Source organism: Gopherus flavomarginatus, chromosome 6, assembly GCF_025201925.1.
Source record: "Gopherus flavomarginatus isolate rGopFla2 chromosome 6, rGopFla2.mat.asm, whole genome shotgun sequence".
Taxonomy (NCBI): domain Eukaryota; kingdom Metazoa; phylum Chordata; order Testudines; family Testudinidae; genus Gopherus; species Gopherus flavomarginatus.
Genome location: NC_066622.1, coordinates 47,328,985 through 47,340,671, shown reverse-complemented (window position 1 = coordinate 47,340,671; position 11,687 = coordinate 47,328,985). Strand labels below are relative to the sequence as shown.

The following is an 11,687-nucleotide window of genomic DNA, read 5'->3' as shown; positions in this document are numbered from 1 at the left end:
GCTTGCTGCACTGCCTCAGGGATTTAGCTGCCTAACTTGAGGCTCATGCATCTCAGGAAGTGTCAGCAAAGGGTCTGGTACTTGTCAGAATGGCACATCCAGTAACACTGAGAGCATTTCATGCTGAAGCTCCAGGACACAAAGGGGTCAGGAAGAAATCCTTAGCCTTGGGTAGAGCACTGAAGAACTGGAGTCTCCAAAGGACCCAGCACGGAGCAGTGGAAAAGACATCATCTCAGGATGGGACAGTTCAGGGCAGTGGGGGAAGACACTGACCCAATGATGTCCCCGGGTGTAGCAATTCTTATGGTGCAACAAGGCATGAAGTTGACCCCAGAGCAGCCATTTGGGAGGCTGATGTAATGGGGGAAGAGCACATTGGGGATGGATTTCAAGGTCAGACAGATGGGGAGAGGCCAGCCCAGGAGTTACCACACCCTTGGCTGTTCTTTCCAATCAAAAGGCTTTAATTAGTAAAATCACAAGCACCGTGGAGACACACACCGACAGCTGGCACCTTTGGCACAAGGTCAGCAAAGAACTGGACCTGATCCCGCAGCTCAAACAACTGGAGTTAAGGCTGGGGTGGGGGAGCTCAGGTAGGCAGACCCCCCTCCTCTACCACAGATGAGGAACAACATTTGCAGGCCCACCACTTTCCCCAGACCCTGCAAAGGAGCTGCTCAGCATCAGCCCACGGTAACCACTGGGCAGTCGGCTAGCAGCCTGCTCCTTGGAATCTGTCCCATCCCCCAACAGGATGTCAACCTCTCTATGCCCAGTCATCCACCAGGCAGAGGCCTGGCCTGGTGCATCAGGGTTTCTCTTGCTCCATGATTGGCTCACAGAGGGGCAACAGGGTGCTGCAGGTAGGTGGGCAATGGTGACACATTGTCCCTGAGCATCAATCCCCTGCTGGTAGCCACCAGCCCCCGACTGCAGCAAGCTCCCGCCTGGGTGATGAGGCCAGGGCCGCCCAGAGGAGGGAGCATGTGGGACAATTTGCCCCAGGCCCCGGGCCCCGCAGGGGCCCTGAGAGCCCTGGCCGAGTGGCGGGCTGGGTCTTTGGCAGCATTTCGGTGGCAGGGGGCCCTTCAGTGCTACCAAAGACACGGAGCAACTGAAGGGCCCCCCACCGCCGAAATGCCCCACGAGCCCTGGCCTAGCAGCGGTCCAGGTCTTTGGCGACAGGGGGCCCCTTCAGTGCTGCCGAAGACACGGAGCGACTGAAGGGCCCCCTGCCACCAAAATGCCGCCGGAAACCTGGACCGCCGCTGGGTGAGTACAAGTGCCGCAGCTCCCCCGCTTTGCCCCAGGCCCCCTGAATCCTCTGGGTGGCCCTGAATGGGGCTGCAGCCAGAGAGCTGGAGCTGGGGAATGGGGATCGGGAACATGAGTCCCCCCTGAGGCTTTCTGATGTGCTAGAAGACACTTCTCCACCCCCCGAGATGGGGCCAGTCCTCCGGCCTGGGACTCCAGGGTGGCACACACAGCAGCCCAGCCAGGCATGTGCTCTGATTTGCATTCACCAATGCAGTGTGATTCATTAAGACAGCAATTAAACCCTCCTTGCTGGGCAGTGACAGTCTGGGGCACTCAGGAGGAAGTGCCATCCCAGCTGCTTTTCTGCCCCAGGGAATGAAAATTCATAGCATGGTCACACAGACAGGGGACTTGGGCACCCCCTCCCCCCATGGCCCTGCTGCTAGCCCCAGTATGGCTGGGAAACACTGACCCCTGCTGAGACAGACCTGCCACTGCCAGCTCAGAGCTGATTCCTGCCTGGAGCTTTCGCAGCAATTGGCTTTAGCCTCAACCCCTCTCTGCTGGGCAGTGACAGTTTGGGGCACTCGGGAGGAGGTGCCATCCCAGCTGCTTTCCTGCCACCCCCCACCCCACGCACCCAGTGGTTTAATGAGAGTAGGCAGCAGGTACAAAGCATTGCCCAGCCAAGGCTCTGAGAGCAGCATGCCAGGAGCTCGAGGGGTATGATCACCTGGGGAATGGAGGCACACAGAGTTCAGCTGACTCATCCAAGGTCACACAGGCAGTCTGGGCTAGATCCAGAAGTGGAACCCGGGTCTCCCGAGCCCCAGTCCAGTGCTTTATCCACTAGCTCACCCTGCTTTCAATGCCTACACCTACCCACAGATACACCTGCTTCCAGATCCTCGCCTTGCCTGGGGCAAGTGGTGATGCTTAGCCCCAGGAGCAGGGAGAGCCGCTAGGCAGCCAGGGAGAGCCAAGGGGGCCCAAGGGAGGCGCAGGCTGCCCAGGGAGTGCCCCATGGCCCTGGCCCATCCCTGGAGGCAGCTCTGCAGAGATCTGGGGCTGGGAGCAGCAGGGAGAGGGGCTCTGGGGCCTTGGAGAGGTTGGGATGGATAGAGCAACCCTCCCCCACCCTGCATAGACCCCAGGACCCAGGCATACGCCTGTTGAGAAGGGAGGGCTTGCATTGCTGCTGCAATGTGATGAGGGGGTAAATTCCTGGCAGGGGCACAGGGCACTCGAGATGTATTCCCCACCCCCAGTGCAAGCAATGGGAGAAAGCCTGGCATGTTGTGCCCCCAGGGGCAGCCTCCCTCTTAGCTTGCAGAGCCATGGGCTGGAAGCTGGACACCAGGTATAATTCCATAGGGCCCCCTGAATGGGCTCAGCGGACCTGGAGCACAGGCAGAGACACAAGCTGCCTCTTCCCTCGGACACAGTCGATGCCTGCCCCCCTAGGCTGGCACAGCTGGGTGATTCTGCACATGGCGCTGCCACCAAGGAACCCTGGAGTCCTGCCCACTGCCCGTCCTGCCCACCCCCAAGCAGCCGCTTCTTACCCCAGCCCCTGCATGTCCATTGCCCCCTGCCCCCATGCATTTTCACTCCCCGTCTCTCGTTCTGGTATCCCCCACCCCTCGCTGTGCCCCTCAGCCCTCCGCTGGCAGAGGAGGGACGTTGGCCAAGGAGGTGAGGAGGCAGGCGTAGATCTCGATGCCCCGCAGGAAAACCTGCTCGTTGAGGTACTCGTTGTGGTCGTGCAGCAGTACCGGGGTGTGGTTCATGGGGGAGAAGCCGAGGGCCGGGTGACCAGCCTGCAAAGCAGTGAAAGGGGAAGTCACTGCCACCACCCAGAGCTTAGCGGGTATCAAACTACATGGGGTCCAAGGAGGGGGAAACCAGTGGGGGGTGGGGCTGGACTGAGCCACTTGCAAACAGGAGATCACACTGTGTTTTCCCCACCCCCACTGACATTCAACCCTGTGTGGTGCCCCCTCCTGGCCAGCCCCGGCATTACTGCATTCCCATCCTTCACCGTCCCTGGCCCTTGTCCCATGCTGGCCTGAACTGCTGGGGACCGTGCCAGAGTCTGCAGTGGGAGGTCTGGCTCATTCCAGCATGGGGGGCTCCCATGCAGCAGGGCAGAGGTGGACAGCAATCTTCTCTTTTACCAGGTTGGCACCACCCACACCCCACATTCTCACAGCTGAGAAAGCAGCCTCCCCTCAGCCATCCCTGGGCTCCTTCCCAGCCCACTGCCTCAATACCTCCATCCCCATATATCTGAGACCATCCTAGCTGAAGCCCCCAAAGACGCTGTTTCTTTAAGAAGAAACAATGTTTGTAGTGGGCCGGGCACAAGACACTACTGTAATACAGTTAACCAATGGGAAGGATAATAATACAGCACATTTACAGAGCAGCGCTAGCCGGAGACTCTCAAAGCACTTCCTGACAGCAGGTCAGTTCCCATTTTACAGGTGGGAAAACTGAGGTACCGGGGCGTAACCTGCTTTAAGAATTGGTGGCAGGAGCACGAATAGAACCCAGAAGTCCTGACTCTCATGCCCAGGCCAAGGCCATCCCCACTAGAAAACAGAGCAGACTCAGACACCAGTTAAATTAAGACAGAGAGCAAGAGCAAGAAAAAGGGGGGAGGGAGAGAGGCCAGAGGAGGGGATGGGAGAACCAGGGAGAACCAGCCAGAACCTGCAGGATGGGCAGTGGGCAGGGAAGAAGGCAGACCAGGGGGAGGTGCCAGCACTCACTGCTCGGATAAAGCGGCTGTCAGTTGCGGCTGGAAAGATCTCACACTTCAACGTCATGTGCCTGCCAACAGAGACAGAGCCCGGGTGAGCCATGCCCCCAGTGCGGCTATTCTCTCTCCCGCCACCGGAGCCAGGGCCTGGTGGGGAGGCAGGGACGGAGGGCACCTCCATGTGGCAGAGCTGGGGAGGGCCATGTTAGCTTGTCCCTGCACCCCAGGCCTGGCTGAGAGGCATCCGCTTTTGCAGAGCTTCCAAGCCCCTAGGTGAGCCCAGCCTGCCGGCACTGTGCCAGCAGCGTGGCTGGGGGGATAGCCATTTGTCACAGAACCATAGAATATCAGGGTTGGAAGGGACCTCAGGAGGTTATCTAGTCCAACCCCCTGCTCAAAGCAGGACCAATCCCCAGCTAAATCATCCCAGCCAGGGCTTTGTCAAGCCTGACCTTAAAAACCTCTAAGGAAAGAGATTCCACCACCTCCCTAGGTAACTCATTCCAGTGATTCACCACCCCCCTAGTGAAATAGTGTTTCCTAGTATCAGAAGGGTAGCGGTGTTAGTCTGGATCTGTAAAAGCAGCAAAGAATCCTGTGGCACCTTATAGACTAACAGACGTTTTGGAGCATGAGCTTTCACGGGTGAATACCCACTTCGTCAGATGCATGTAGTGGAAATTTCCAGGGGCAGGTATATATATGCAAACAAGCTAGAGATAATGAGGTTAGTTCAATCAGGGAGGATGAGGCCCTGTTCTAGCAGTTGAGGTGTGAAAACCAAGGGAGGAGAAACTGGTTCTGTAATTGGCAAGCTATTCACAGTCTTTGTTTAATCCTGAGTTGATGGTGTCAAATTTGCAGATGAACTGAAGCTCAGTAGTTTCTCTTTGAAGTCTGGTCCTGAAATTTTTTTGCTGCCGGATGGCCACCTTAAGGTCTGCTATAGTGTGGCCAGGGAGGTTGAAGTGTTCTCCTACAGGTTTTTGTATATTGCCATTCCTAATATCTGATTTGTGTCCATTTATCCTTTTCCGTAGAGACGGTCCAGTTTGGCCGATGTACATAGCAGAGGGGCATTGCTGGCATATGATGGCGTATATTACATTGGTGGACGTGCAGGTGAATGAACCGGTGATGGTGTGGCTGATCTGGTTAGGTCCTGTGATGGTGTCACTGGTGTAGATATGTGGGCAGAGTTGGCATCAAGGTTTGTTGCATGGATTGGTTCCTGAGCTAGAGTTACTATGGTGCGGTGTGCAGTTACTGGTGAGAATATGTTTCAGGTTGGCAGGTTGTCTGTGGGCGAGGACTGGCCTGCCACCCAAGGCCTGTGAAAGTGTGGTATCATTTTCCAGGATGGATTGTAGATCCCTGATGATGCGTTAGAGACTCTGAGGGTTTGTTGATTTGTTCCAGTGTTAGTGTAGGGAGTGTCCTGAGTAGATGGTGCAGTTTCTTAGTGTATTCCTCAGTGGGATCTGAGGGAAGTGGCCTGTAGAATTTGGTATTGGAGAGTTGTCTGGCAGCCTCCTTTTGGTAGTCAGACCTGTTCATGATGACAACAGCACCTCCTTTATCAGCCTCTTTGATAAAGGAGGTACTGTTGATAAAGGTTGCTGATAAACTGCACCATCTACTCAGGACACTCCCTACACTAACACTGGAACAAATCAACATACCCTCAGAGCCCCGACCAGGGTTATTCTATCTACTACCCAAGATCCACAAACCCGGAAATCCTGGACACCCCATCATCTCGGGCACTGGCACTCTCACTGAAGGACTGTCTGGATATGTGGACTCTCTGCTCAGACCCTATGCCACCAGCACTCCCAGCTATATCCGTGACACCACTGATTTCCTGAGGAAACTACAATGCATTGGTGACCTTCCAGAAAACACCATCCTAGCCACCATGGATGTAGAGGCTCTTTACACAAACATCCCACACACAGATGGAATACAAGCGGTCAGGAACAGTATCCCTGATGATGCCAGGGAGTCAGGCCCTGGATCCTGGTTGCCGAGCTCTGTGCCTTTATCCTCACACACAACTATTTCAAATTTGATGACAATATATATCTCCAGATCAGTGGCACTTCTATGGGCACCCGCATGGCCCCACAATATGCCAATATTTTTATGGCCGACCTGGAACAACGCTTCCTCAGCTCTCGTCCACTCACACCCCTTCTCTACCTACGCTACATTGATGATATCTTCATCATCTGGACCCACAGGAAGGAGACTCTGGAAAAATTCCACCACGATTTCAACAGCTTCCACCCCACCATCAACCTCAGCCTGGACCAATCTACACAGGAGGTCCATTTCCTAGACACCACAGTGCAAATAAGTGATGGTCACATTAACACCACCCTATACCGAAAACCTACCAACCGCTATGCCGACCTTCATGCCTCCAGCTTCCATCCCGGGCACATCACACGATCCATTGTCTACAGCCAAGCACTGAGCTACAACCGCATCTGCTCTAACCCCTCAGACAGAGACCAACACCTACGAAATCTCCACCAAGCATTCTCAAAACCTACAATACCCGCATGAGGAAATAAGGAAACAGATCAACAGAGCCAGATGTGGTACCCAGAAGCCTCCTACTGCAAAACAAACCCAAGAAAGAAACCAACAGAACTCCACTGGCCATCACATACAGTCCCCAGCTAAAAACCCTCCGACGCATCATCAGGGATCTACAACCCATCCTGGACAACGATCCCACACTTTCACAGGCCTTGGGTGGCAGGCCAGTCCTCACCCACAGACAACCTGCCAACCTGAAACATATTCTCACCAGTAACTGCACACCGCACCATAGTAACTCTAGCTCAGGAACCAATCTATGCAACAAACCTTGATGCCAACTCTGCCCACATATCTACAGTGTTAGTCTATAAGGTGCCACAGGATTCTTTGCTGCTTTTAGTGTTTCCTAATATCCAACCTAGACCTCTCAAACTGCAGCTTGAGATGATTGCTTCTTCTGTCATCTGCCACCATTGAGAACAGCCGAGCTCCATCCTTTGGAACCCCCCTTCAGGTAGTTGAAGGCTGTTATCAAATCCTCTCTCACTCCTCTCTTCTGCAGACTAAATAACTCCAGTTCCCTCAGCCTCTCCTCATAAGTCATGTGCCCCAGACCCCTAATGATTTTCGTTGCCCTCCGCTGGACTCTCCAATTTGTCCACATCCTTTCTGTAGTGGGAAGCCCAAAACTGGATGCAGTGCCCTAGGTGTGGCCTCATCAGTGCTGAATAGAGAGGAATGATCACATCTCTCGGTCTGCTGGCAATGCCTTTACTATACAGCCCAATATGCCATTGGCTTCCTTGGCAACAAGGGCACACTGCTGACTCCTATCCAGCTTCTCATCCTCTGTAATCCCCAGGTCCTTTTCTGCATGAAAGTCGTACTCACATGTCTCTGCAGGCCCCACTAAATGCTTTCCACCATGGGTCAGACTCCTCGGTGCAGGTCACTGTCTGATCCATGTATTTCTACACCAAAGGAAAGAGGGGAGAGGGCTAAATCTTCCTCAGGCGGGGGCGGGGTCGAAGGGGGAGGCTGGGGTGGCAGCAGAGCAAGGCGGGAGGGAAGCCAAGAGGCTTGGGGGCAGCGTGGGGCAGGAAGGTGTGGGTCCAGCTGGGACGGGCTGCATAGGGAGGGCATGGAGGTGCCCAGCCAAGTTATACACACCCAAGTAGATTTCAAGGGGAGGCTCCGAGCCCAGTTCCTCAGTTCCCTGCCGTACCTGGTAAAACTTATAGGTGACACCCTCTCCAGCTGCCCGGCACCAGACTGTGAGCTGCTCCTCAAATGCCTGCAGGAGAAGGGGCAAACCAACGGGGCATGAGCGAGCTGGGGGGGGGGGGTGTCCTCTCTCAGGTCCATGCCATCAGCCCTTGTTCTGCCTCTCTGATGCCTCCCAGAATCCTTTGTGCCACTGGGACATTATGTTAGCAGTGAGTCAGCATCAGCTCTACACTTCTGGCGGACGCTGCTGGGGCGATGGCTTGCAGATCGAGATCTCCCCCAAACTGGGGGAATGTGCACCCCACCCCCTCCCTGGGGAAACGGGACCCCTGCCAGAGTGGGCACTGTACCTGCAAGTTGACAGTGGGCGGGATGCGGATGTCGAAGGCGGCAGACAGCTCCGAGGGTACCACATTGAAGGAGACGCCCCCGCTCAGCATAGTCATGTTGATGGAGGTGACGTCGCCCAGGGTGAGGTGCTCGTCACATTTCAATCTGCGGGGGGCGGGGGGTGTCACACCCAGCGTCTGTGATCTGTGTCTGTTGGAGCCTTTCACCCCCAACCACTCCCCAGGGAAAGGACTCTGCACCCTGACCAAGGGGAGGGCAGAGCTAGGTCCAGAGATTTGCCTCGCCTGGGCTGGGGCCATCAATGTGACATCCACGTGCACTGACACATGGTGCCAGGACACACATGGGTCACTGGGACAGACACGCTCTCTGCCACGTGGAGTCAGGCCCTGGATCCTGCGCTCACAACAACGCTCCTTGTGTCCTCTGCCCGGATCTCAAAGCGCCCTCCTGCGATCAGTGAATTAACCCTCACGCCCCACCCACTCTAGGAGGCAAGTCAGGATAATCACAACCATTTCCCAGATGGGAAAACTGAGGCACAGAGCAGTAATATGACTTATCCCAGGACACAGAGGGAGCCTGTGGCACAGCAGAGGACAGAACCCAGGAGTCCTGAGTCCCAGATCCATTTGTGAATCCCTAACCCATCCTCTGGAGCTAGGATGTCCACTTTCTCTCTGGGGACCAAACGAGCCACAGGTTTCAAGCAGCACTGCCTCTTACCTCTGCTTCTCACTCTCTCTGAACTGCAGGAGGGAGGTGATCACTCTGTTCTGTGGTGGGAACAGGGGGTGTCAGCGTCCTGACCAACGTATTATAGCTACATCTCGGCTCCCCCAGATGCCTGCACCCTCACGGCAAGCAGCTCTGCCCTTCACCCAGGGTTTCCCAGAAACAAACCAACCAGCTCCCACACAGGAGCCACAAGGGGCGCTCTGACTGGGAGAGGCTGGGGCTGACGTAGCCAGGAGCTCCCCGACACAGCCAGGGCTCCTGCCCCACTCCCCATAGCACTCCCTGCTGGCAGAGGCTGGGGTTGGAATGGCAGGGATCTCCCCTGCACCCAGGAACTCTGCACTATTCCCTCCTGGAGAGAAGCTGACCGTCTCTCCCTTGGTGCAAGAGGACTGCAATTCACTCTCTGTCACACTCACTTGCCCTTCCTGCTGAGAGGGCAGGTGGGTGAAGCCAGGGTGGGTGACACCGCAAGCCCCTCGCCCCCAGAATAGGGCGCCCTCTCTTACCAACTTCTCAGCAGCCGTGTTCTCAATGAACTGGGATCCATGGCCTGGGTTCCCCTCACATTTGACTTTAATCCCTGCAAGTGCCGATGAGAGGGGGAGACGTGTTAAGAGAGAGGGGGGAGGGAGAGAGAGTGGGTGAGCCTGGCACCCAGACACCACATGATGGGTATGTTAGAAACGCGCAGATAGACAGACACAAAACGAGGGGACATGTCCTGGACCCTACTCACACCAGACGCACTTCTCCCCGTAGAACACAGTGAAGGCGTCCGTCGGGTTGGCCAGGCCTGAGGGAGGGACAGAGAAGACAAGTTGCTGTGGTGGAGTGGCAGCCAAGCAGTCACTGCCAGCTGCTGCCGTGGGAATGCAACAGGGGAGCCGCTGGCTGCCATTTAGGGCCTGGGGAGAATCTCCAGATCCCCAGCCCTGCCCCAATCAGGCGCCATGAGTGCAGATGGCCCAGCCGCTCAACGTCCCTCACCCATGGGACAAGGTACTTGCCAAGACAGGGTGCGAGGCTGGACTCTGGGCTGAGGGGATGTGCCTACAAAGGACCCTCCTTTATCCCCACTACCAACTCTTCACGCCTCTCAGCACATCTACCGCCTAATGACCAGGGGGCCAAGCTCATTTCTGCAGAGGGGCCAGCAGCCAGGGCACAGCTCAGTCCCTCCCTGCCTGCCCTCCGCTCGCACAGAGCACTCCCACTGGCTCCTCCACCATCACATCCGGGGAGACGCACCTTCATCCAGGGTGAAGCCAACATTGAGAGCCTGAAACTCGGGGCGCTTCACAAACAGCTCCATGCCCTTGCAGCCCCCGACCTCTTCATCTGCGCTCAGGGGAAGGACACAGAGTCAGTGGCCACCAAGCTCTGCTAGGCACCATGGCTGAGCCCAGCCCTCCCTTTCACCCCAGCTGGTGCCACAGCCAGAACACCTCATGGCAGATTGGGACCCGCGGCAGCTTCTGGCCAGTCCAACTCCCACAGCAGTCAGCTTGCGACCGATGCAAGGCGGAGGAAAGCAGCTGTTTTCCCCAACGCTGGCATTTCCAGGCCCCAGCTGTCTGCCAGCTCATGGGAACTACTCAGCTAGCTCATGGCCAGAGTTTAGAAAGCAGGGCTGGGGGTAATGCTGAAGCAGTGGGAGGAAGGGCCACCATCAGTGCTTTGACCAAATGCAGCAGGCATTGGTGGGACTGAACTGGGGTCTGCAATCTCTCCAACCTACCCCATGTAACAGCTCCCTGCTCTTCTCCACCTCCATCCCCAGAGTTCTCATGCTGCCTTGCCAGAGCTCCCCATGACAGCCTAGAGACTGGCACAGAGTCACCCACTCCAGCCTGCCTTAAATGCAAGAAAGTTTGCGGAGCAGGGCTGAACAACGAGTGAGGAGGACATGTCAGGGCCTGGATACGGCCAGTGCTTTTCAGGCCAGGAGCTCAACATGCTTTACTCCCACCCATGAACATGCTCAAGGCTTGATGCGCTTGGTTTCTCCGCGTGTTTCACTCCCAGGAATGCGCTGGTCAGGGGAGTCCCAAAGCTAAGAAAAAGGTAGAGCAGCTCCATCTCTAGCCCCACCTTCCCACCCCTTCCAGCCAAACTCTAGCAACCAGCTGGCCACGGAGAGCGGCCAGTCACTTACCGGGCACAAATGTCATGTGAACCGTTCGGGGGAAGCGCTTCCCCTCGGCCTTCAGCCTCCGGATGGCCTCGATGTACCTGAATAGGGAGAGATTGGTTAGGAAGCTGGTACCTGTGAGAACCTTGAGCTCAGGCAGTGCTCCAGGCTAGGTGTAAGATGCGTGGAGGGAGCTGTACCCCTAGATTGCAGCCGGCACCAGCACCCCTTGGTTTTCCCACACCCTGATCTCAGCCAAAGATTAAGGGGCCTAGTGTGGAGCAGGTAACATATGGGGTGTCCAGGAATGGGGGGCAGGTGTCACGGGGCTTTGGCCACCCCAGCCAGCCAATGCAGGGAGCAGAACCCCCCAGCCCCGTGCTAGTTATATGTCCAGGCAGATACAAGCTAGGACAGTATGTAAATAACTAGACCTCGATGGTAAGAGGCATCTGCTGAGCTTTCAGGATCTCCAATGTCTACTGCATCACACAGCTATTGGCAGGGATTCCCATACCGGCACAGCCTACCTAGCCCTGTCACCCGTTTCCAGCTGTGTCCAGCGGCTCCACAGCCGGGGCAAGGCACCCAGCATAGGACAATTCCAGAACACCTGCCCACTGATCTCAGGGGAGTTCCTCCAGATTTATGCCAGTATAA

At 56.1% G+C, this 11,687-nt stretch overlaps 1 protein-coding gene across 4 annotated transcripts in view; it reads right to left on the bottom strand.

Moving 5' to 3' along the window:
• Window positions 1-1,224: 1,224 nt before the first annotated feature.
• Window positions 1,225-11,687, bottom strand: part of ACY1 (aminoacylase 1) — a 30,844-nt gene continuing 20,381 nt past the window's right edge. For all 4 annotated transcript variants that reach the window (XM_050958727.1, XM_050958726.1, XM_050958725.1 and 1 more), the window contains 10 exons: window positions 11,052-11,128; window positions 10,145-10,234; window positions 9,633-9,689; window positions 9,403-9,476; window positions 8,882-8,931; window positions 8,155-8,299; window positions 7,803-7,871; window positions 7,469-7,548; window positions 4,038-4,098; window positions 1,225-3,083 (listed from right to left, as the gene is read on the bottom strand). In XM_050958727.1, coding sequence (XP_050814684.1) covers window positions 2,919-3,083; window positions 4,038-4,098; window positions 7,469-7,548; window positions 7,803-7,871; window positions 8,155-8,299; window positions 8,882-8,931; window positions 9,403-9,476; window positions 9,633-9,689; window positions 10,145-10,234; window positions 11,052-11,128 — 868 coding nt within the window. In that variant the 3' untranslated portion in view covers window positions 1,225-2,918. The remainder of the gene's footprint in view (window positions 3,084-4,037; window positions 4,099-7,468; window positions 7,549-7,802; window positions 7,872-8,154; window positions 8,300-8,881; window positions 8,932-9,402; window positions 9,477-9,632; window positions 9,690-10,144; window positions 10,235-11,051; window positions 11,129-11,687) is intronic.